Source organism: Phocoena phocoena, chromosome 5, assembly GCF_963924675.1.
Source record: "Phocoena phocoena chromosome 5, mPhoPho1.1, whole genome shotgun sequence".
Lineage (NCBI taxonomy): Eukaryota > Metazoa > Chordata > Mammalia > Artiodactyla > Phocoenidae > Phocoena > Phocoena phocoena.
Window position 1 is genome coordinate 21372028 of NC_089223.1, and position 26812 is coordinate 21398839.

At 36.0% G+C, this 26812-nt stretch overlaps 1 protein-coding gene across 2 annotated transcripts in view; it reads right to left on the reverse strand.

The window, feature by feature from the left end:
* CLGN (calmegin) overlaps positions 1-26412 on the reverse strand; it is a 44409-nt gene extending 17997 nt beyond the window's left edge. The window contains exons 1-8 of one of the 2 annotated variants that reach the window (XM_065877171.1): positions 26241-26412; positions 23231-23342; positions 13355-13507; positions 10541-10614; positions 9812-9870; positions 6262-6403; positions 2633-2714; positions 1005-1197 (exon numbers count right to left, since the gene is read on the reverse strand). In XM_065877171.1, the coding sequence (XP_065733243.1) occupies positions 1005-1197; positions 2633-2714; positions 6262-6403; positions 9812-9870; positions 10541-10614; positions 13355-13498 (694 nt within the window). In that variant the 5' untranslated portion in view covers positions 13499-13507; positions 23231-23342; positions 26241-26412. The remainder of the gene's footprint in view (positions 1-1004; positions 1198-2632; positions 2715-6261; positions 6404-9811; positions 9871-10540; positions 10615-13354; positions 13508-23230; positions 23343-26240) is intronic. The other variant, XM_065877172.1, reaches the window with a different exon arrangement.
* Between the last annotated feature and the right edge of the window lie 400 nt (positions 26413-26812).

The following is a 26812-nucleotide window of genomic DNA, read 5'->3' on the forward strand; positions in this document are numbered from 1 at the left end:
CTTCCAATTTACAGTATATTTTTACGCATAGGTCATTTTCTTTCTTCTGGATTATTTTCTTTGGATAAATTCCTGAAAGTGGAATTGTGGCCTTTGATTACACTACCAAAGTGCTTTTGACCAGGTTTATACAAAGTCTAATTAAAATTCATTTTTTCTAGTTATAATTTCTCATTATCTCTAGATTTCTACAGTTTACTTTATGCTCCCCAAAATGTCTAGTACTATTTTCCAATTTCAGAAAAAGGTCTTTGATATCAATACTGATATTAAAAATAAAATTGTTCCCTGTGTTGGCAGACAAAATGAATGTTTCTGTAACTGCAGTTTTTGGAAAGAAAACTGAAATACCTTAGTCTTGGATGGAGTTGTCCTGTTAGGTTCTGACATGCTGTGATTTTAAGTAATCATGGGCAGAACAAACCTCTATAATTGTATGTTCTTGGGAAGAGGAGAAAGAATCCCATGTAGTGTTCCTCCTAGTCAATATATACGCAAACTCCTAGTTACAAAAGTAAAGCTAAGTATGTTAATAGATGGTCGCTCAATGCTTTCCCTTTTAAAGTTTTCCCACAACTACCACAAGGCAGGACCCAACAATGACAAATGCCTGTAGAATAAAGTCTAATAATAAGGGCTTCCTCCTCTTTAACCTTTTTCTCCAGTTTTCTATTCTTTCAGCACCATAATGTCAGGGTGCCTAAAATATCCCTTTCCTCTCCTATCTTCCACATTATATCTACACTTCAAGACTAAATCAAATATAACCGCCTTCACTAGGTTTTCTCCAAGTTTCCAAACTGAAAGTAATATTGTTTTTGAGCTCTTAATTGTACCTCATACGACACTTTACTTTCTACCTGTGCTATAAGTATGTGTGTCTTATTCTCCTAAAAAGATAAGCCCTTAACAGAAGGACCTGTGTTTCTCCCGAAGCACTTGCCATGAAAACATTGGTAGTCAGCAAATATCTTTGAATTAATGAATGAATTAAAAGGACATACCAAGGGTATAAAGATGAGTCTTCCTGTCTGTAAAGAACTTTTTAAGGTCTACATCTGGAGGTTTGGCATGCTTCTCTTCAAAAACTCCAGTTTGGGGATGTTTATGTCTGAAGATAAAATGAAGTTTATAATCTTCTCCACATTTATCTGGTCCAAACATAATGGTATAGGATGTTTTATCATAAAAGTTTTCCTTCAAAGAGAGATGAGTATTGGGATTAGTCCAGAATTAGAGTATTTAATGGATTTCTCTATTCTACCCCACTGGGTAGAGTTCACAAAAATGTATCAAATGCTAATTCACCAAAGAATTAGTTGACATAATTGACAATAAAGGATGTGGAAAACACAACAAATTTTATTTCAAAATAGTTTTTTAAGTGCACACATTACTTCCATCCTCAAGATGTAGGAGAGAAGCTGGAACCACCCTAGCAATATCATAATGTTTTAGTTACTCTATATAGATCTGTATTATTAATATTTTATTAAGAAAATTAAGCACAGAGAAAAGCATTCTGTGACTTAAGACTACAGTGCCTACTTAGCCATTACTACTATTCAGTAAGACACCAGAAAATGGCACCCCTTAGCACAATGTGAAGAAGAGATTCAGACTCTTGATTTGACAGACTGTGTCTGTCAAAAGCAGACACTGCAACATGCTCCCCATTTCATTATTGGTCATTTCTCTTCATTTGGCATGGACACTGGTTAAGAGCATGGGATCTGGAGTTCAAATCCTACTGTTGCCTTTAAACCAGCTGTGTGTGGCCCTGAGCAAATTTCTTAATCTCCCTGTGGTTCTATTTCATTACCTCTGATGAAGATACAATAGTACGTACCTTATAAGGTTTCTCTGAGGATTAACTGAATTAATTAGATAAAGTGCTTAGACAAATACTTGGTATTTGACTTTATTATTGCCATTGTACCTTCAGGTGATCATCACCTCACAATACCTAAGTGTTTCACCATCTACTACAAATGGCTTCCCCTTTACCCAATCCTAATAACAGTAAATGAATCCTTTAATCTGTTTCATAGTCACGCATTCTGACAAATATCTCATTAATGTCTCATTTATCTTATTTTTGTTATATGCAGAAATCCTGACATAGCCTCCTGTATGAGGATGCTATAAGAAATGTCTCCAAACCTCAAATGGTCCTAACGTAACCTGCTTCACTATGAAAACATTTTTAACTTAGTAAATTTTTGCAGACTGCCAATTCCTGAACTGGCCCACCTTTTTAATTTGGTTCTTTGGCCATTGTGTTTTACTGCTTTGCTCTGTTATCTTACTTCTCCTGTGATTATTATTTTGTAAAGAAAATAACTGTAAGCTGATCTTTTAGTGACATTTATAAGCACCAGGTTATTTTTTATTTATAGACACAGCAAACATTTTTATGTGGCTAATGATTACAAAACTGATGCCATCAAGTAACAAAGCTGTGTATGAAACTTGAAGGCGCACTGTAAAAGCTATATAAACTCGTGGTGGGTAAAAATTTTCAAAGTTATTTTCGATTTCAGTTGAAAATGAAACTTTCAGTTGTGTCAATTGTTCCTTAAAAATACTTATTAACTTTAATAAGGTTTTCTTAAACATTAAAATATCATACCAGATTCAAACCATCAGTGTCTGCTAGGAGTTTAATGTATGCACCTCCACAATCAATACCATCTTGAAAATTTACTTCATATCTAAATGAAGGGAAAAAGAATCATACTGCTGATAAATAAAAATTACTAACTGTTCTTCAAAATCTAACGTATTACTCTCAATTCATTTAGACACAAACATTTTACATTACCAGAAAGCTCATACAAAGTATATCCACAACCTATAGGGAACAAGCAGAAATGACTTTTCTGTGCACATCCTTAAAATATTAAAAATAGAATGATTATAATCAACTATACAAAAGCCAACCAATTTGTTGAAATAATTTGTTTATCAAAACTGTTGAATTAAGAATAAAATACTTTGACTAAAACTTTTAACAGGAAACTTCAAATTAAAATAAGGTACGTACTATATATAGTCTTTATAAACTAAAAACAAAGACTTTGGGGGTCATGGCTACAGCATAAATTTCTAAGAAATTGCTAATGATCCTAGATATCCAGTCTGCTGCTAATTTGTCTTTTAGTTCAGCTACACTGAAACCATGTTAAATAAGTTGTACATTTAATTAAATACCACCAGCAAAGAGATTTCATAATCTCAGTCAATAACCTGGAATATTCCAGATCTTAACAGCCAGGAGATAGGGGAAACACAGTGTAACAACTAAAAGAGTGAACTGACATGGCAGTCTCTTCACAGATTTACAAGACTCTAATTCTCAGCAATAGTTCTGTTGTTGTTTTGTCTTATTTAGGTAATGACAGTCTTACTGAACATTATTTAGAAGAGATTTTTAGTAAATTGATGAATTACATGTAACAAACCGGTTATCAAACTGAAAAACAGTGAAAACCAAAAAAGTTATGATTTGGTTTAATGAATTAAAGCAAAAAGAGATGAAAACTAGAGGAGTAACAGGACACAGTGATAATTTTAATGAAGGACTATAGTTTAAAGTGTTTCTGAAGAAAGTTTAGAGACAAAGTAAAAAAAAAAAAAAGCATACAAAACTTTGACAGTTTGAACCCAATTAGTATATGTATTTTGTATAGAAAAGCAATAGAGAAAATACAGTAAACTTTTAAGTGATCATCTCTGAGTTGCTGGAGATTATGGTGATTTCCCCTCCCTACTTTCTACTCTGCTTTATTTCTCAAGATATCTGCAACAGTGGTTACAAGCAAGTACTTCTGAGTCAGGAAGACCTGAGATTTTTTCTGGATTCTGGTAATACCTTGGCTAAAGGCACATTACTGAAACTCTAGTCTCTATTTGCTCATCTGTAACGTGGGAATATTGCCCATACCTACACCTCAAAGGACTGTTATGATGATTAGAAGTTGTCATGCACAGTAATGGGCCAATAAATGCTCAAAAATGTTAGCTTCTGTTATGATCAGAAGAAAAGTTTTGTTTTGTTCTTTTTCAGTTTTTAAATACTTTGTTTCCTCAAAGCCTTATCAATACTTTTAAGCAGTAGCTGATAAACTTTTTTTTCATGAAACATGTCTTTGAAGAGTACAAAGTAAAAGAAATGGTGCATAATGTGAACTAAAGGTAAATATTTGCTACTCTAAGTAAAATAAAATAAAAAGAGATATAGTTTTAGCATAGGTGATCCAAGGAAAAAGGGTTCTGTGAAAAGAACTAGAGAGAACAATTGTGTAAATTGTCTCTATAAATGTTAAGACAGCTCTGCTGTCTTAGTATGCCTAGACTCGATCACTATGTCTATTTCATATGCTGCAAACTTCCAGATTTTTCAAATCATTAACTTGTGCCTAGTATAAATAGTTCACAATGGATTTGAGGATCAGTGAAATGTATGTCATAGAGCTTCACTGCTGCTAATCTTATTAGATCATAGGAAAAATGAGGACAAATGCAGAATATATGTTAACCCTATTTTCTTTAGAGTAGCATTTTCTAAACTGTCCCATGAAATAGTAATTATTGCTAAGGGGGTAAAAAACTTCTGTGGTCAATTATGTTTGGGAAACACAATATTCAAGTTAAAAACAGGTTTTCGTACAGAGAACTTCTCAAAGTCTTTAATGGGCAAATATGCTTCCTTATCTTTAAGGTTCAGATATTCTTAGTTTCTAAAACTTATATGACCACATAATGCATATTAGTATGTACACAATTTGGAAAAAGCAGCTTTAGAGTAAAGTTATGTCATAAATCTATAGTATTTATAGTAGTTAATATAAAATTTTTTATTTATCTCATTTCATCAAAATTAAGAATAACAAATATTCACTATACTTCTTTGAACTGTTTTCAAGCATATCAAACACTGCTATTCCATTCTTCTTGATTCTCCTTTTCTTTTTTCAGAATAATAATTTCACAACTGCTTTAATAATGTTTTTAGACTTATTATCTTTGCTTCTAATCTTGCAAGCTATCTTTCACTTGCTTGCCTAGCAGTGATTTATACTTCCTGAAAATACCAAATTTGATTCATTTTACTCTGGAGAAGTTAAACTTTATATTATTTTCCGTTACCCTTTCAGTTAAGCCACAAAGGATTAAAATAGAGAATGATATTATATTCACCTAACTTCAACAGAATAAAAAGATTACTTTCAAATTTTCAAGAAAAAAGAAACTCCAAACTCTGAATAATGACACATATATCAAGCTCAAATATTAATCCCAATAAGTACTTATAACAATATTTTTCATTTGTTTAAATGGTTGTATACTCTTTGACATTATTTGATATTTTAAATTTATTGAAATAACAGTGCAACTAAGCCAAAGCATCACAGCTGAAAAATTAGCCCAATTATACCAAATGCCATATTGTTTTAAATTTCTAAAATACAAAATGGCATTTTAGTTACACCACATAGGAATATATTTAACATGTTAACAAAAAACTGAAGTGGTTCTGGAGTGTTATGTTTAGAGTTAATGGTATTTCCTTACACTGTAATTAACTTTGGACAGCCCAATATTCTAAGGTAGAAAGTAACATTTCTACATTTCCTTTTCTTTGTTTTTAATATCATTGGTTTTGTAATTGTATTTGTACACACCTATTTTGGTTTTACACCAGTATAGGTGAAACAGCTTGAGGAATTTACACTGGATTTTACGACAGTTACACATGCAAACAACATGACAATAAAACTAGTTTATGTCATATTGCAGGGGAGGGAAGGGGTGACTGTCTGTGAGATCATGTGCCCTTTAAAAGGGCACTTCCTCTTTAAAATGAATTTGCTGCCTTTGGATCTTATCACTGGTTTACCAGCAATATTTATGGTTCTATTCTGAATATACTGAGGTTAATATATCTTAATAGCAAGTCATTTTAAGTAAAGAGTTAAAATAAAAATGGTGATTTTAGTATGCACTATATAGTTTATGGTGGTGGAATGTTGCATATTACAGCATATAGTATATAATTTTTCAACTAACCTGCTTTTCTCTCGAAACCTCAGGGTGTCTGTGTGTATACATGCATTGTGTATTTAAGCAAATGAAATGGAAAAGGAAAATCTGGTTTTTTATGCCCATTTTATACCCATTATACCTATATTCAGAAGCCAAATTATATAAAACTAATATAAATGTCAGAAAAAGTATTAAAAACATAATAAAACTTACTGTACTATCAGAGGTTTATCAGCAAAGATGAAAGGTTTTGCTAATACAGCAGATATTGCATGATGCTTTGCTCTAGATTTCAACACCAGTCCTCGGTCACCAGGTACTCGATATTCTTTCAATTCTTCTATTTCCCATCTTCCTAAAATACAAAACAAAGCAAGTTAAACTAAAACCAAAAACACTGACTTAAGAATTATTTATCAGAAGTGGTGACCAATAAGATTCTTCCATGAAGGCTACTTCGGAAAAAATAAAATCACATTTTAAATCAGAAAATAATATCTGTACCTGTATGTATGTATGTTCTCTTTTTCTCTTAAAACTGTGGAAACTAATAAATAACAGACCCTACAGTATTTAATTAAAGCACCTCTAAAGCTGGCTTAGTTTGGATTTCTCTGAAAGACTGTAATCAATGAAATCACAAAATGTGGTTTGTCTCATACGGTCTATCAACATTGTACTTTTAAAATGAGGTATTTTTAAATTACACAGGAGACAAAGTACATCCTTAACACAAAATGAGTTTGCCTCAGTCAATTTTTTTGAAATTTATGGTATCATCAGCTACTTTTCTTACTTTGCAGAAGTTATTGTAGAGATTTAAATTTTAATTTAAAAATTGTTACGCCCAAAGAACACAAACTAAAGTTAACACTTCCTAAGCTAAGCCAATCAGTTCTCAGAACTTTTGGCCAAGGAAGTCATACATACTAGATAAGCACTAGGCTGTAGCACAGCAAAGCTGAGTTAGGTCCTCTCTGGGCTGGAATTTCCCATGTTTAAGATCAGGAAGCTCCTGCAATTAGATCACAGGCAGCATATAATGCAAAGCTAGACGGGTTAGCTGCAGCCCCAAAGTTGTGGATTGGACTTTCCTCCTTTACTCTTTTTAAAACAGAAAATAACTAATTTATATTAATTTGTATAAAATGTTCTAGCTTTGAAAATTAGAGATATCACCTATTCCAAGAAAACTCAATTTAGCGAAAACTGGCTATTTTCCGGTATTGTGCCAACTTGAAATATTAATGGGCACTTTTGAATTACTAATGTACTTTATACACGTTTTTTTCTTTCTAAAAAAACAACAGTGCAAGAACCTGACAGTCTCATGAACCAGAGAAGGGTATATTTTGGTCTATCATTGTGCACACAGTATTGGGTTTTTTTTTTTTTTTTTTTTGCGGTACACAGGCCTCTCACCGCTGTGGCTTCGCCCGTTGCGGAGCACAGGCTCCGGACGCACAGGCTCAGCGGCCATGGCTCACGGGCCCAGCCACTCCGAGGCACGTGGGATCTTCCCGTACCGGGGCACGAACCCGTGTCCCCTGCATCGGCAGGCGGACTCTCAACCACTGCGCCACCAGGGAAGCCCCAGTATTGGGTTTTTAAGAATTCATTTTTTAAAGTTTTCAAGTTTCTTTTCCTTTTTGTCCCCTAATTTGGCTATAGTGTACTTTTCTAAAAAAAGTGAATTCATTTGGTTTTTCCTCTCTCACACTGATGAGCAACTGTATTATCACTGCCAACCTGTGGCTTGACCAAATCACAAAGGTCTTCTTTTAAGAAGTAACAACTTTATCTTTAGGGGTTTTAGGATCCTGATAGTAAAGGCTTTTTAAAACTATGTTCCTTCTTTTGTAATTACACGCATACATTTATCCACTATGAAAAGGTACTATCTAAAAGTACTACTTTAATTTTAGAAAACCTGTGACAAGGTGATTATTCTTCAAGGACAAGAGGTTTTTCCCAACTTCAAATCAATAATAACTTTTCATTAACCAATCATTTACTCAAATTCTATACAGTGCCAGGTAATATGAACTCTGATGTAACTATAATTTCATAAAGAATTCACAAAATTTTATAAGATATCCTGAAAGTTGGTCACTTAAAGAATTGGTGATTTTTAAAACAGCTATACTTTTATTAATAACTTAATTTGAAAAATTTAAATAAGTCTCCTCCAAATGCAAACCCTGTTACCCAGCACATAATGTTTCACACAGATTTGCTTACTCCTGAAAATACAGGAATTAGTTTTACTCAAGTGGCACTTGACAGAAGCTGTGATTAACGACTAGAAATACTAAATATTCCTGCAAAGAAACTGATATTGGTCTCAACTAACCACTATATAAACATTGCTAATATTTATATACAAAATGCCATTTTCAGGACCTGGAACTTTAAGAGATTCTGTATTTTTCAAAGTTGCTTTCAAGAAATTGAAAAAAGTCAACCAAACATACCAAATCTAATATGCTAAAAAATTATTTTCGTGGATAATTTTGTTTAATAAGACTACAGACCAAACTTAGGTGTTAAGAAGCTTGTTTTCTGCTTGCTTGAGCTCTAATTTTAAGCTGGGGGGGAAAAAACTCATTTAAACACTAAGTCATTTTTGTCCAGCAAGAAAGAGAGACAAACTTACTCCTAAAATATACCATATCCTAATTTTAGGAAAACTCCATCAACAGATACTTACACAAACATAAAGCAAATATCTACCCAATGCTGTTCTAAAAAAACTGTAAAGTAAGCTAAACATAGATGTTTTAAGTCAAGCATTCTGTTCAATGGCAGGTATTTCTGTGGGTATTATTTTAGGTAGTGTTCTATCTCTGCAGACTTGCTGCTTCTTTGAGGGAAATTATTCTTTTCTCTAAATGGATTTAGACTGAATGCAGTATTGCTTGCTCTGGGCATATGGTAGAGTTCTTTTTGGAGTACATAAGCATATACACTGGGATCGAGAACACTACAAAGGAAGACATGCAGGCATGATCTTTATCTCACACTAAAACAGACACTATGAAACGGAAGTAGACAGCTGCCAGCCTATATATGCTGTTAGTTGTTCTGTTGTTATTCTCATGTAACGCCTGTTGGAGTCTCAGTGTGAGGTCACATCCTTATGGGTCTGAGGTCCTCTGAGAGAGAGGAAATTCCCACTATCTGTCACCTTGACTGAGGCTGATCCTGCTTTAGGAGGTAACAACTGAGGAGGCTGGTTTTAGACTAAGAGGAGGAAGAAAGTCTTCCATCACACTCCAGGAGAGTCCTGTTGGGGAAGAAAAGATGACCCTTGCATATAGGACTTTTCCTTCACAGTGAAGCGTGAAGATAACCTATCAGAGATGCAGTGATAATGGCTGTGGGCTAGGAGCCACATGTCCCACAGCTCTCACAAATGTCCTCTAGGAGGACCCTGCCGAAAGTTATAACTTGATCTAGGCGGCCCATGCTCGAGAGAAAACAGTAGAGAACAGCAGTAGCCTGGGAAATCCTGCAAGAGACTAATTGCAGTGGAGTGAAAATTTAACTGTTCAGAGTTAGAAAACTGGATGGTGGCTTAAGTATGGATTACCTGGACTTCCAGAAATATTGGAAAGGAGACAAAAGACTCTATTTGTCTTTTGACAAGATTCTGTTGTGAAGCAGGATGGGGCCTCAGGTATATTTAATAAAAATATAATCTCAAAAGCTAGTGAACTCTGGATCATACTGGTTATGTTGAATATTTAAATAAATATTTTACCATCATATATAGAAATCTCCGCATCTGTATCATCTTTTTTTGCTTTTGATAAGACCCACCTATAAATAAAGTTGAAAGAAATGTATATCATTAAAAATAAAACTAACAATTTATAGATACAATGCATATCAGAAATACAACAGAAGATTACCCAATAGTCGCTTTTCCTTCTAAGATAAATGAATACTTAGAGGCTAAACAAGGATGTCTACACATAATCCTGTAAAGCTAGAGTTAAATTAAATTTAGAATCTGCAATTTACTAGCTGTGTGAGCATAGCTAAGGTACACTAAGCCTCAGTTTCCTCACTGGTAAAAGGCAGATAAAGATAGTTCTTACCCACCTACTTAGGACAGTGTTTGGCATATCATGATCAATAAATAATAACTTTTATTGTTTTTTTACCATTATTTAGGATAAAACATTAACTTGAATTTGTCATCTGAAATTACGTTATTAATATCTGTCCTAAGGAATGAAGAAATGTAAGTTTTCACTTTACATTCATGATTCATTTGTATATTTTCTTTGTATAAATGATAACAATTCAAATTAAACACTTCTATCAATAATACAAATGTGTTAAGGTATTGGTTTACACCGTGAAATAAAGTATGTTAACCCTTTTTTAAGGTACTGTGGTAGAGGCAATTTTCATAGGCTAGCAACCAATAACTTCAAAAAAGCTAATCAAATCAAGGAAAAAATTCTCCTGAATGAATACTCACCCAGCCAACCTTCCACTATCAAAAGTTTCCGTAAAATATACTTCTCCTATAGGTTGAGGTGTCTTATATTTAATCTAGAAAATAGATTTTAAAAAGCTAAAGTTATTCACCTTCACAAATATTTTAATTAAATAATCTCACTAAATAAGAACCTAGTATGGAATGCACATACAGGTAATATAGATAGATGGTAGGTGACATGGTCTCTGGCCTCAAAACTTTGTATTCTACTGGTAAGAAAATACAGAAGAATATAAGAGACACACGATGGAAAAAAACTCTATGTGCAAACAGAATACACTGACTCCTTCTAACACAGGAGGGATGGGAGGAAGTAATTAGCCAAGGCCTCATGATGCAGTGGATGTGGCTTTGAAAGGATTCTAACAGGTGACAATGTTTGAGGATAAAAAATCATTAGAAGCAAAAGATGTAAGATGAAAAACATATAAGATGAAAAACTTAGTAAGCACATGTGTTAGTTTAAAATTAACTCTTAAATTTCACTGTTATGTAACTAGAGGATGATGACAACATTCTGAGAAATTAGAAACCCAGAGGAAAAATAAGATTCAAAAGAGAAAGGACTGCAAAGCAATTATCTCAAAGCATTGTTTCAAGTGCCATGTAAGTGTTAGCTGCTATGATGATAATGATGATGGGGGGGTGTGATTTGATGGCTCTTTTAATCCTCATGATATTTCTATGCAGGAAGTACTTTATTGTTCCCATTTTACATATGATGAAACTGTGGGAGACAGGCAAAATAATTTGCCCACTGTCATACAGTTAGACACTCGCAGGACTTAAAAGATATGAGCCTAGGTTCTAAAGGTTATACACTTAACCATTACACTATACCGAATGCACCAATAAAATAATTTAAATTAAATTTATTGACAAATTGTCAAAAGATTTTTTTTTTTTTTTTTTTTTTGCGGTATGCGGGCCTCTCAGTGTTGTGGCGTCTCCGGTTGCGGAGCACAGGCTCCGACGCGCAGGCTCAGTGGCCATGGCTCACGGGCCCAGCCGCTCCACAGCATGTGGGATCTTCCCAGACCGGGGCACGAACCTGCATCCCCTGCATCGGCAGGTGGACTCTCAACCACTGCGCCACCAGGGAAGCCCTCAAAAGATCATTTGAACTGATGATGAATAAATAAAATTTTGCTTACAGTAATACATAAATCTTGGTCCTTTCTTAATCAGCCTTTATGATTTTACCTATATGATTAATTATGAAATTTCTTCTCTCAGCCTTAAGAGAAAAGGATGCAGAAGTACTTCTACTATTTTCACTGTCCCTATCCTTCCCTAATAGTACATTTCCTGTCTAAGGCAGGAAAATCAGTAATTAAACAAAATCCCACACACTTACTAACAGGTCAATATTCTGCTACCCAAATTGCCAATCGCCCATGAAGTTTTCTGAATTAGAACTTACAACTTTACTGTTCTCTATATTTTTATGGATTGGCAAAAATGGGCAATGGTGTTACAAGAGGCTTCCTTCTGTTAGACGACCCTTTAAATCACCAGCAATTTATTTTGCGCTTTATTTATACTTCACTTGTACTTTACCATATCTAGATTACTCAAGCTATAAAATTAGAAGCATCAAAAATTGTTCCTCCCATTTCTTATCATCTTCTCAAATTATCATCAAATATAGTTAAGAGTCGTAGGTATCTGAAATTTCTTTGAAGTATTAACCTCCAAAACCCTCGCAGTAGCTGTATCTAAGTCAGCCATAAGCACTTTGATTACTACTTAGTTTCTGTGGATCACAGAACCAGGTTTTAAAAGAAATGTCCTTGTGGAGCTTAAAACTTAAAAGGAGAAAGAATATTCACCTTAAGCAGCTAAACAACACTTGCATTTGTAAATTAAAAACTCTAAAAAGAAGTCTGTGACTACTATATATTATTCTCCTTGGCCCTTTAACAGCGGCTAGCACAATATAATTGATATTTCCTCACCAAATATATTTCTGAAAAAATTTTCTGATTGTCTCAATATTAGATATGAATATTCTCAATGTGAAAGCTCTTATGGATTGTCAAAGTGTACAAAAACCTCCAGACTCCTGTTTTCCAGACTCCTATCAGTCACCACCTCAAGACACACAACTTAATGCTGAGACAGAAACACTGTGAGCCTTACTAAATGCCTACCTCATCATCACTCCCCTTTCTAATCATCCTATTTAGCATTTTCTTCCCTCAGAGAAATAAACACTACTTTCTCTACTTCTAGGAAAAAATTATACTACCTTTTCTTTTATCTGAAAAGGGCTTGCAGTGTCAAAAATAAGACTAAAAACCTTTCCCTTAGCTAAAGTATTTAGTCCTCTTTAGCCAGTGATGAACTCCTAGTTTGATAGTAAAGATCTTCCCCATATTTATTTGGTAATAAAACTGTGCTAGGTGCCATGCACAAATTAAAAACACAGCAACAAATAGTTGGAAAAAGGCAATGTTTTTCCTATTTATATTGAAACTAAAGACTATTTGAATAGAAATGAATCTTAAGAAATTAGTCACCCCTATGTTCATGTAAAAGAATATTTTATTACTTTTTTTAAAGATTTTTTTGATGTGGACATAATTTTTAAGTTTTTATTGAATTTGTTACAATATTGCTGCTGTTTTATGTTTTGGTTTTTTGGCCGCGAGGCATGTGGGATCTTAGTAGCTCCTCGCCAACCAGGGATGGAACCCGCACCCCCTGCATTGGAAGGCAAAGTCTTAACCACTGGACCACCAGGGAAGTCCCTAAAAGAATAAATTATAGCTTGTTTCTCAATAACCTTACCTCTGAGGAGAATTCATTTTCATTAGCATCAATCTCTTCTGAATTTTCATCAAAGTCTTCCATCTCAACATTATCATCCATAAATTCTGCATTAATTGAGATGAAAAGAAGACCCAAACATAGCCGAAAGCCTTGGAAACGCATATTAATTATCTGTGAAATTGACAGTAATCAGTAAAAACAAAACAAAGTTGTGAAAAATATGTGTAAGTATATTTACAAAGAAATAATTTCTCCTTAATACCTCTTTTTTTCTCGGATGGCTTTTAAAACAAATCATTACCAAACTTACTTAAATTATGCTTTGAACAAGTGATAACACAAACTTCAAAATCTCACAGGAGTCTACAGCTGAAGCCCTGCCTCTAAAAGCAAAGAGCCAAAGGCACGAACCTAAAGATACAGATAACAGTGACCAATGAACTCATAATATGTGGACTCCTCTAAAAAAAAGAAAAAAGGATCGTGATTCCTAAATGTTCACTCAAGTTACTTTTTTATTATAATGTTGTTTAAGTGTATATAACCATACAATTGGAAATTTTACAATCATAAAAACAAAATAAATTTATATGTAAACACCAAAAAAAGAAAAATAATTTTATCACAATTGAATGTGATAGTATTTTACTGAAATCAAATCACAGCTGGAAATTCAAACAAATATAGGATTTATTGCAACCAGGTTGAGTGCTATGCATAAAGTTCTTTTGCATTTATCATCCCCACAATACTGTGATGAGTCAATTGTATAACCATTTCTCTATTCAAATACTGCAAAACCTCTGTTCCTTATAGCATTAATTGAGATGAGTAGAAGCCAAATATTATTTGGCTGCCTCTTGGCAGAAATACATAATTTATATAATTACAGCCCCCTCTATTCCCATTAGCATGTTAAAAATGAAAGTTTTATTTCTTGGTGCCAGTGGACTTTTAAACAAGTAAATATGAATACTGAAATAGTGTGGCAGTCTTGGTTATTAGGTGGTCAGTCATTCAGATGCTCCAGAGTATAGTTATATTACCATCAACATGAAAATTTTTTTAAAAAAAGTATATTCTTAGAACTCTTAGATTCTGCAGAACATATCTACAGACCTATATGGGTCTGCCTAAGAAACACTGAATTTATGAGATAGCACTCTACACCCACCAGAATGGCTATAATCAAAGAGAGATAATAATAACAAGTTTTGGGAGGCTGTGGAGAAACTGGAATCCTCATACATTGCTGGCAAGAATACAAAATGAGCTTTGGAAAACAGTGTGGCAGTTTTTCAAAACGTCAAAAATAGAATTACCTTATGATTCAGCAATTCCACTCCTAAGTATCTACCCAAGAGAAATGAAAACAGATGTCCAAACAAAAACTTGGAATGTGAATGTTTAAAAAAAATTGTTAATAATAGCCAAAAAAGTGTGAACAACCCAAATGTTCATCAACTGATGAATGGATAAACAAAATGTGGAATATTCATACACTGGAATATTATTTAGCAATAAACTAGAATGGAGTACTAATGTGTTACAAGACAGATGAATCTCAAAAACATTTTGCTGAGTGAAAGAAGTCAGTCATAAAAAGCCCACATATTGTATGACCCCATTTAAATAGGCAAATCCATAGAATCGGAAAATAGATAAGTGATTGCCTAAGGAAAGGAAAGAAATGGGAAGAAAGGGTTAATGTGCACAGGGTTTCTTTTGAGGGTAATGAAAATATTCTAAAATGGGAATATGGTAATGGTTGCATAACTCTGTAAATATGTTAAATATGTTAAAACCCACTGAACTACCCTCATTAAACAGGTCAACTTGTAGGCATGCAAATAATATATCAATTAAGCTGTTTTCAAAAAAGAAGCATCAGACTATAAAAAGCATTTTTCCATTTGGTTAGCTCAACTAACCCTTTTAAATGAGATCAAAACTCTACATGAATGTATGGGCCAGTTAGCTTTAATTTCTTCTAAAGGCCACTGGGTACAACTTTAAAGTTTACTTTGAAAATGCAGGTTTAAAAAAATCAACACCATTCTACCATAATATGAACATTCTATATTAAAAGGTGTGTTAATACCACCATTTTTACAGACAAAGGCAACACAAAAAATGATGCATACTAATCATAATTAGAAGAGTTTAATCTCTCTTGAGTCATAAAAAAGAGGTTAACTGGGATAGAAAGTAAATATAAAGGGATCACTTTGACTTAATAACAGTAAGGTAGGGGTTTTTAAAATTTTCACTTATTGGCACAGATATGAATATATTTACACATTGCTTATTAACTGTTAACAACCCTAAAAGCTTCATTGTTCTAAAAGTTTAAGAGCCTTCCATGACTTATATAACAAAGCAAAAGGTGTTTTTCTTGACTTGCTATCAATAACATTTCAGTAAAATAGAAATGCATAAAATAATAGCAGTAATAATGAACATTAATATCACTTTAGCCCCACATCTTCTCCTTCAAAATGAATGCACAGTTTAATTTCTTAATAATTAAATTTGTTGAAAAAACATGTTCTAAGTGCTTTGTTTGAGCTCTGGTGGATTGGGCTGCCAGAGAAGAATTAAGGGGAAACCAAGCAGGCAGTGTCCTCTCCGGAACCCTACTCTTACTTCAGCCAATTTTATTCGTTTTCTTTCTTTCTTTTTTTTTTTTTGCTTTATATAATTTTTTATTTTTAAAATTTTATTTTATATTGGAGTACGGTTTATTAACAATGTTGTATTCGTTTCAGGTGTACAGCAAAGTTATTCAGTTATACATATACATGTATCTATTCTTTTTAAAATTCTTTTCCCATTTAGGTTATTACAGAGTATTGAGCAGAGTTTCCTGTGTTATACAGTAGGTTCTTGTTGGTTATCTATTTCAAATACAGCAGTGTATATTATTTGTTTTCTACATTAGGTTCTTCCTAACTTTCTTTCAGAAACAGTTGCCAAAGCTTCAGAAAAAAGTTTAGAAAACCCTTTATCTGGAAAGTTTGTTTCTTCTCTAAAGTTCTATGACTATAATCATTCATTTGCATAAAGGAACTAGCTACTTTAATCTTTGCAACCTAGGACATCACGAGGATAGCCATCATTACTCCCAATCTACAAACTGAAAGCAGAAGGATTCAAAAACCTGATCAAATTCTCATGACTGGAAATGTGAGACAAGATGAGAATTCAAAACTTTACATCAATATACCATTCTACTTCTTATTTTAATATTACCCCACTGATTATATGTTTATAACATAACACATTTCAAACCTCCTGGAAATTTCCAAAATTTAGATGATTATTAGTATTAAGCTATGAAGATATTCACCCAGAAATGATCATATGAACATTACTATACAAGTGGAATATTTAAAAATAAACTAAGTGGTCATTAACCATTCTGCAGACAATGCAGTTCTACAGGATAATAGTCTCCATTAAGAAAATGATATAGTCCAAGGTTGTTTTTGCTATTTATTCCTTTCTTTAAAAATCAGAAATACAGACCTAACAGTTTCTGCTTAATTCTGCAGTATTCTATCATTATTCAGTGATGCACCAACTGACAATTGAGAATTACATCATGAAGTTTGCAGTATTACTTGGACGTCTACCATGCTATGGTGCCAACATGTCATCAAGCTCCAAACGAAACTGTGAGGTTTGTCACACATCATTTCTTAAGAAGAGAGGTAAGATACTGCTAGGCCTGCACTGGAGCTTTGAGAGGCCTGACAATGGGGTAATTTACAAAACACTGAAGTAACTACCTTGTGCAGTTAAAAATTTTTTAATTGTGGTAGAATACACATAAAGGTTATCATTTAAACCAATTTTAACTGTTCAGTTCAGTAGTGTTAAGAACATTCACACTGCTGTACATCTTATCTCCACACCTGTTTTTCCATCTTACAACACTAGAATCCTATACCCCTGAAACAACAACTCCTCCATATCTCCTTCTCCCAAGCCCCAGGCAACCACCATTCTTTTGTTAGTTCTAACAATTTTTTTGGTGGAATTTTTAGGTTTTCTATATATAAGATAATGTTGTCTGTGAACAGAGATAATTTTACTTCTTCCTTTTCATTTTGGATGTCTTCTTCTTGCCTAACTGCTCTGCCTAGGGCTTCCAGTACTATGTTGAATAGAAGTGACAAAAGCAGGCATCCTTGTCTTGTTCCAGATCTTAGAGGAAAAGCTTTCAGTCTTTCACCATTGAGTATGGTGTTAGCTGTTGATTTTTCAAATATGGCCTTTATTACATTGATGAAGTTTCTTTCTATTCATATTTTGTTGAGTGTTTATCATAAAAGGGTGTTGGAACTCGTCGGATGCTGTTTATGCATCAGTTGAGATGATCATATGGTTTCTTTCCCCTCCGTTGACAATGTCATGCATTACACCAATTGTTTTTCATACGTTGAACCATCTTTACATTCCAGGAATAAATCCCACTTGGTCATGGTGTATAAATCTTTTCTTCTTATTTTTTTTAATTTTTTTTATTTTTTGGCCACACCACATGGCATGTGGGATCTTACTTCCCCGACCAGGGATCAAACTCACACCCCCTGCAGTTGGAGCGGAGTCTTAACCACTGGACTGTCAGGGAAGTCCCAATCTTTGAATGTGCTTTTGATTTTTGTTTGCTAATATTTTGGTAAGGATTTTTGCAACATTATTCATCAGGGATATTGGTTTGCAGTTTTCTTGTTGTTTCTTTGTCTGGTTTTGGTATCAGGGTAATACTGCCCTCATAGAATGAGTTTGGAAGGGTTCCCTTCTCTTCAGTGCTTTGGATGAGCTGGAGGAAAGCTGGTATTTTTCTTTCAGTGTTTGGTAGAACTCACCAGTTAAGCCATCTACTCCTGGGCTTTCATTTGTTGAGAGGTTTTTGATTACTGATTCAATTCCCTTACTAGTTACAGGTCTGTTCAGATTTCCTACAACATCATGATTTAGTCTGAATAGGTTGTATGTTTCTAAGAATTTGTCCATTTCATCTAGGTTATCCATTTTGTTGGCATATGATTGTTTATAGCATTCCCTTATAATATTTTTATAACTATAGAATCAGTTGTAATGTCCCCTCATTCATTTCTGATTTTAATTATTTGAGTCATCTTTTTTTAATTCAATCTAGTTAAAGGTTTATCAATTTTGTCGATCTTTTCAAAGAACCAACGCTTGGTTTCACTGACATTTTCTGTTGTTTATCTATTCTCTATTTCATCTCTTATCTAATCTTTATTATTTCCTTCCTTCTTCTAGCTTTGGGTTTTTCTATTTCCTTAAGTTGTAAAGTTAGGTTGTTAATTTAAGATCTTTCTTTTTTACTGTAAGTGTTTACAGCCATAAATTTCCCTCTTAGCACTGCTTTCACTCTATACCATAAGTTTTGGTCTCTTGTGGGATTCTTTTTTTCATTTATCTCAAGATATTTTCTAATTTCCTTGTGATTTCTTTTTTGACCCATTTGGTTGTTTTTTAATTTCCACATATTTGTGGATTTTCCTGCTTTCCTTCCGCTACTGTTTTCTAGTGTCATTACACTGTAACTGGAAAAGATACTTAGAATGATTTCAACTTTTAAAAATTTGTTAAGACTTGTTTTGTAGCCTAACATATGGTCTATCCTAGAGAATATTCCATGTGCACTTAAGAAAAATATGTATTTTCATCAATATTCAACAGGGACATTGGTCTGTAGTTTTCTTACAGTGTCTTTGTCTGACTTTGGTATCAGGGTAATGCTGCCCTCATAGACTGAGTGTGTAAGTATTCCCTCCTCTTCAACTTGTTGGAAGAGTTTGAGGAAGACTGGCATTAATTTTTCTTTCCACTATTGTTAGGTGAAGTGTTCTGTGTATGTGTATTAAGTCCAATTGCTTTATAGTGTTGTTCAAGTCTTCTAATTCCTTATTGAGCTATATGGTTGTCCTAAGTTATACAGTTTTAGTGCAGCAAGAATTTGTTTATATGGTATAATACAGAACTCTTAGTGCTGACACCACCTCCTTGCCGCCTTACAAATGTATAAAAGATAGCAAGCCCATGGTTCTAAGCGTCCTGTGTATTCCTCACTCCATACAGGTTGCTGAAATCACAAAATATCTGTGCCTTCATGAAGAAGAAAGGAGGCACTGGAGAAGCCCATCCATTTGCATATATCTTTGATCTCCTGTATGTTCTCTGCACTGCCTCTGGGCTGGTTCAATAACAAATTGAAATATAAGTAACTTTGGCCAAGTATGAGATACTTGGGAGAGATTGCTGGCTGATCACCAAGCTATCTTCTCTTTTTTCAGGAGACATGACTATACTATATTTTTCTTGGAGTTAAGCATGACTCAGGTGAATGGAGTTAAATGAGACCCAGGAAAGCCAATGATGTAGTGCTAGTCTGAGTTTAAAGGCCTGGAAGCCAGGAGACCCAATGCTATAAGCTCTAGTCTGAAAGCCAGCAGGCTCAAGACCCAAGAAGAGCCAATGTTTCAGTTCGAATCCAAGGGCAGGAAAAAAACTGAAGTCCCAGCTCAGCCAGTCAGGTAGGAAGAGTTCCCTCTTCCTCACTGGAGTATCAGCTTTATTGTTCTATTCAGGCCTCCAACTGTTTGGATGAAGGCCACCCACCTAGGGGAGGGCAATCTGCTTTACTCAGCCTACCATTCAAATGTTAATCTCATCCAAAAACACCCTCACAGACACACCCAAGATAATGTTTGACCAAATATCTGGGCACCCTGTGGTTCCATCAGGTAGACAGATACAATTAACCATCACAGTCATCTACTCCTCAGGACACCAGCAACCAGAAATTATGTTAGGCATCTGGGATTTTAAAATTTTCTATATGAGCATTATCTTATCTAATATATACTGTTAACTAAAACTGAGTATTTTTTTTCTAAATCAGAAGGACTTAGAAACAATGAAAATATCTCAAGAAATACAGTAAAAAGTGGGGAAAGAAGCATAACAGCAGAAATAATAGTTGAAAATACAACTTTCTGGTTATTTAGGCAAAGACCTACAAAGTGTTGCAAAGATTCTGGATCTGATCCTATAAAATTCAGAAACTACTGAAGGTCTGAGATTAGTGAATTGATCGGAGCTGAAATCCAGGATATGGGGATAGTATTTGGTCACAGTACTTATAGAAAGAATGAACTAACTCTGCACTGGATTTTAAAAACATAGCTACACACTGAAGTTAAAATGGACTAAATAGCATCATTTTCAAAATAATGGTTATATAAACATTATAATGATACATTTATTTATTTAGGATTTATACTACTTCTACGTAGTTCCAAAAGAACTGCTTGAGGAAACTTGCAGCAGAAAACAGACAAAAATATAAGCCCACCGAGAGCCAGAATTCTTACTTCTGTATTCACAGTGCTAGCCAAAGAGTGCTCATACATGATAAACAGAGAAAGATATATATTCACAGAATGAATGAATGCATAAATGACAAGAAAAAAAGGTTATGGGTGGAGAGAAATAGATGTTACTAAGCAACAAACTAGAATGACTATTGTTGTAGCAGCACTGCAACGATAAATTTGGCAAAAGGGTTTCCAGGCAATCAGGGGAAGGCCAGAAATAAAATGAAGGAGTTTTCACTGTCTATAAAACTCTACAAGATCCTTGGAGGAAAAAATCCTTTTTTAGAATTTAACTCCTAGAAAAATTTATGGACTGAATCCTTATATAATAGATGTCTTTAACTATGGTTTTATGACAGAGAAATGGGTATGTCAATGCTTCCAACAATGGCCCTCTAAAGTTTTTTAGAACATTGTTAAAACTTAACATAGTTAAAGCTTTCCTATAGATAAGGAGATAATAATCTAGAAAGTTTGTAGTTTTATGCTCTAATTTAATATGGGGGAATTACACATATTTTTCATTTTTACTCTACATCTATGAAGAAACATCTCATTGTGAGTTATTTCAGAATCTTGCTGTAGACATGCTGCATTTTAACAACTCAATTCATAATTTACTAGAAAAGACAGTAAACAAAAAAATTGGATGAAAAAATTGTGTTACCACATCAGAAAAATAAAATTAAAGGGTATTCTTGGAATTATCTGGCTATGTAGGCTATGTAGCACATAGAAAGTTCACTTTGAAGGATCACAAATACGGTGGAGAGGTAGGTAATAGTGGCGTCTTAAAGAGGCAGCCTTCTTCCAAAGACTCCATTCGAAATGCAGGTACTTTCTCACAGAAGAAATGAGCATCCTTCAGAATAAGCTACACCAGGGATTTATTAACTTTGTGGTGGCTGATGTTTCCAGAAATTCAAGAGAGGTTAGCCAGTAGATAATAAAATTCATCATTCACAAATTCATTTGACAAATGCCTATGGTTGTCAATTATGTGCCAGGCATGATGTTAGACACTGAATTTACAGTAATTAGTAAAACACACATGGCCCCTGATTGCAAAGAGCTTATAGTCTGGGATGGAAATCAGACATTAAACAAATAACCCAGGTATATCACGTAAACTGTAACAAGTGACAGACTAGTAAAGAAGTTGTAAGAGTTGGTAATTGGGGAACTGAATTTATAGGGTGGGGGAAGGGGCAGAGAAAGCCTCCTTGAGAAAGTTACATTCAAAGTGAGGTGCAAAGGATGCAAAGGACTGATTCCCCTAGGCCAAGGGCAAAAGAAGCTGCACTTGAGAAAGGAACTGAAAAGGGAGGAATGGAACAAGGAGAACAGGAAGTGCTGTTTCAAGTATTTACTGTGTTTCAAACATGTTAATTCCAATCCTTACAGCTACTCTGCGGCGAAGGTATTAGTACCCCGTTATACATAAGAAAAGCAAGGCTCAGGGAGGTAAGTAACTTACTCAAGAATACAGAATGCTAATAAACAACAAAGGCAAGACTCAAAGTTAGGTCTATTCAAACTCTACATTCCTTTCATTAAGGCTGTAAGGTTAGAAGGTTTAACAATTTAACTCACTAAAATGGCAGTGAGGTTCTAGGCCTATAAAATACAAGGTTAAATATTTTGTTAGTATGTTCCATCCTTTAGACATCCATTCCAGTTTCTGTGGGCTTTATATTTTAAAAGCCATATTTTGATGTGTATCCAAATTATATTTTATGCACATATATCTAGTTAGCTGGTTAAATGGCATTTAAAATCTTTCCAGCAAAGATTTTAAAGCAGCTTAAGGCTACATAAAAATATAAAAACTAACAACTTCATTGTATTACCTTATACTCCTATGAGACTTTAAAATTTTATAGTGTTCACAGAAATTTCAGAGTATTTAAGAAGATACTTGCATTTCTTAGTTACAAAACTCAAGGATAAACAGTAAGGCTTACTATTGACTATAATTATCACATGCTACATAATGTAAATGTTTCTAGGTATCACCTTTTCTTAACAAAAGCATCTAGAAAGAATGTATCCATGAACTGTTAGTACTTTTAACTTCCTATGGTAGCCACAACAATGACCCCCCAAAGATGTCAACACCCTATTCACTGGGTCCTGTGAGCGTGACCTCACATAGCAAAGGGGGCTTTTTAGATGGAATTAAGGTTGTTAATTAGCTGACCCTAAAATAGGGACAGTATTCCGTATTATGCAAGTGGGCCCAACATAATCACATGGGCCCTTAAAAGTGGAAGAGGAAGTCAGTGAAAGAGGGCAGAAGAGATTTGAAGAGTGAGGGGGACTCCGCCCACCATAGAGATCTTGAAGATAGAGGAAGCGGGGGCGTGAGCCAAGGAATGTAGGTGGTCTCTAGAAACTGAAAACAACTCTCAGCTGACAGTCAACAAGGAAACAGGAACCTCAGTCCTACAACCAAAAGGAAGTAAATTCTGCAACCAACCTGAATGAGCAAGGAAGCAGAATCTCTCCAGAGCTTCTAGTAAGGAATGATGTCTTGCCAACACCTTGATGTTAGCTCAGTGAGACCTGTGTCAGACTTCTGACCTATAGAACTGTGAGAAAATAAGTTTGTGCTGCATTTAGCTGCTAAGTTTGGTATGGCAGCAATGAAAAACTAATACTTTTATCATTCTTGTACTTGATTCTAGCTTTGAAACAGTTCTACCAACCACGTCTCAGCTGGTAAACGCAATAGCATTTTTCAGTCCCATTGCCTACTGCTCCCTCTTGACCTTGCTACTGCCTCCTTGAAGCCCTCTCCTCCCGTGGCTTTTATGATGCTATTCCTGATTCTTGATTCTCTTCATTTGCTCTGCCACCTTCACGGGCTCTTTCTCTAATCTCCTGTAAATGTTGCTGTTCGTTAGGGTTCTGTCCCCAGACTTTCTCCTTACATTTCATATACTCTTGACTTCTACCTATAAAAGCTACCTACAAACTCCCAAATGTTATCTCCACAGCACAGAGGCCACTCTTTAGTTTCAAATCACTATCCATCTTCAAGGATGTACCAAAGCCTCCATTAATTTGAGGCTGGTCTTTCCTCCCAAACCTGTTCTCTATCTCCTCAATTCCCTTCTCCCATTACCTTCACCTCCAGTCAACCAAATTAGCCAAGTTGCTTTGCCACTATCTTAAGACTATTCTTTCTCAGTGATATCCTGTATCATTGGTAACTAAGTGCATTTGGATATTTCTTGAATGTATCTTTCTACATCCATGCCACAGCCTTAATTTGGGAATCCATGGTTTCCGAAAAGGATCAGCAAACTTTGACTTTGCTTCTTCACTTCCAGCCTTCCCAATCAATCAATCTATCTGCCACCTTCTCTCCAGCATGAATTTTCTAAAAAAGAACAAGTCTTACTTTATTACCTATTTATAAAAATGTTCAATAGTTGTCTGTAGTTCTCAGTATAAATTCTGCCCTTTTAAGACTCATTTCTTACTCTTAACACTCACCTATTAACACATTCATGCTTTCTATATACTATTTCTTATAACTGAAATGCCTTTCTGCTATTCGGTTTTAATGGCTGACTGAGGACTCACCAACACCACTATGGCTCAAAAGTAGTGTTTGAAAAATCACTATTTAAAGTTTTAGTTGTCATGCAGCTTCAGGAGCTCAACTACAAAATAATATAATAGAAAGTACACTGAGCTTGGCACCATAGCACCAAGTTTACTGTTCTGTTATTAAAAAGGGAAGGGCTTCAAACTGTTCTAAACCTTTTTTTTCATTTGTCAAGTTTAAGGATGTTCTAAACTTTTTTTTCATTTGTCAAGGTTAAGGATGTTCTAAACCTTTTTTTTCATTTGTCAAGTTTAAGGATTCATCCAAGTTTAACCTGGATGATCTAAAGTTCCATTGTAGCTTTGTAGTTAAGAGCACTAAAACTTATTAGGTACTGAAAACAAGCAATCAGGTCAATTTATAGCACTGTTCAGCTTCTACGGATCCATTAACATGCATCATTCACACTCAATAATTAACTTTATTAACTAGATAAAGACTATCTTCAGAAGGATTTAGAGATAAGGTCTAAACATGACTGGAAGATCAAACCAATTAGATATAAAGACAAAACTGTAAACTGAAAAGAAGTCAAACAACTACCAAAAGGAGGGCTACCGAGAGTGATTAAAAGACCTAGAGTGACGTAAAAATTTTAAAGCAAGCAAATTCAGAAGGCTAGATCAGGGTTTTGATGGCTTTTATGCATCAAAAACTTCAGTATAAAATAACTCTCTTCTAATTAGAGAGGTCTTCCCATGGCCACTCGATTTACTTTCTCCCTTCTGAGCTTTGTTGCCATTTGCTTTTTTTTTTAATTCTACAGTGATTTTTTTTTAACATTTTTATTGGAGTACAATTGCTTTACAATGGTGTTAATTTCTGCTTTATAACAAAGTGAATCAGTTATACATATACATATATCCTCATATCTCTTCCCTCTTGCGTCTCCCTCCCAATCCCACCCCTCTAGGTGGTCACAAAGCACTGAGCTGATCTCCCTGTGCTATGCGGCTGCTTCCCACGAGCTATCTGTTTTACGTTTGGTAGTGTATATATGTCCATGCCACTTCGTCCCAGTTTACCCTTCCCTCTCCCCGTGTCCTCAGGTCCATTCTCTAGTAGGTCTGCATCTTTACTCCCGTCTTGCCCCTAGGTTCTTCATGACCTTTTTTTTTTTTTAGATTCCATCCTATTTGTTTCTCAGGCAGATGCTATAAATAAAATCAGCTCAAGTATCTGATCATCGTAAACAGGCTTTCGGGGATAATGAGTCTCGAGTCCTCAGGGCTTCGTGGGATTCAACACAACCCTCTAGGGCCCTCCCTATCCGCGCGCACCTGGCTCCAGGCATCGCCTCGAGGGAGCGGCCGCGAGTCACAGCACACACCTCTGTGAGGGTTAGGTCCCTTCGCCTTTACAGAGGCAGGGCGGGGGGCGTAAGCTGAGCCTATTTTGGTTTGGTTCGCGTTTTTGTGAGAAGTAGCCGGCGGAGTGAGCGGCGCCGAGAGGCTACCGCGCCCCTTCTCCATCCCTCGGGAGCGCGCAGCGGGGATCGAGCGTGGAACGGGGCTGAAATGGCAACCTCTGGAATAACGGACTCGGCTCCCTGGGGCCTCTTAACCGACGGGGACAGGCCAGGCTGAGGGGGACACTTGGCCTTCCCCGCGCCAGCCCCCGCTGCGGACACAGCAGTTCCGGAGGACCCAACGGACGCGGAGGTGGCCTCAACGCCCGCCGCCCGGGCCGGCTTTCCCACTCCCGAGGCCGGGAGAGCCCGCCCAAAAACCTCGCTGGCTGCATCCCCACCCCCGAACTCAACACCCACCCCCTCACTGGCCCCTACCGGTTCCTTCTGGCGGCTCGCCAAAGAAAGGGGTGCGGCCCAGGAACCCCCGGCCCGAGGGAAGAAGCCAGGACTCGGATTCCTCACCCCAGCCCGTGGGCAAAGGGACGCGGGAAAGTGGCTTACTGCCCACGCACCTGCCTTGCGGGCCCGTTTTCGGCAGTGGCAGCTCAGATGTCCGAGTCGCTGCCACTTGGTCCCCGCGTCTCCCTAGAGCAATCCCGCCGGCGGCCGCCCAGCAGCGACTGGTAACTGCGCATGCGCGTGCGGCCGTGGGCGGGGAAAAGCCGGCGGCCCGAGGCGAGTGCCGCGCGCACCTGCACCGAGGGGCTTAACGGCCGCAGAGGGGCGCCGCTGGGCGAGGCAGGCGCAGTCGGGCGCACCCTCTCGACCACTCGCCGCGTCGCCGCAGCCGGCCAATCGTTCCGTGGATCCGGCTCCGGAGCTGGCCTGGAATTCCTCCTTATCCTTATCCATCCGAAGACTTTTCCCTCCCGCACAGCGCCTGCCCTCTGCAAACTGTGAGGTTCTGCTTCCTAATGCACATAATTAGGTCCTGAATTTTGAGTAAATCACATTTGAGCATTGTCCAGTTAGTACCCCAGGCCTTTCATAGAGTTGTAGATGTTCTGATGAGACGTCATTGTGATGGGCAGGGA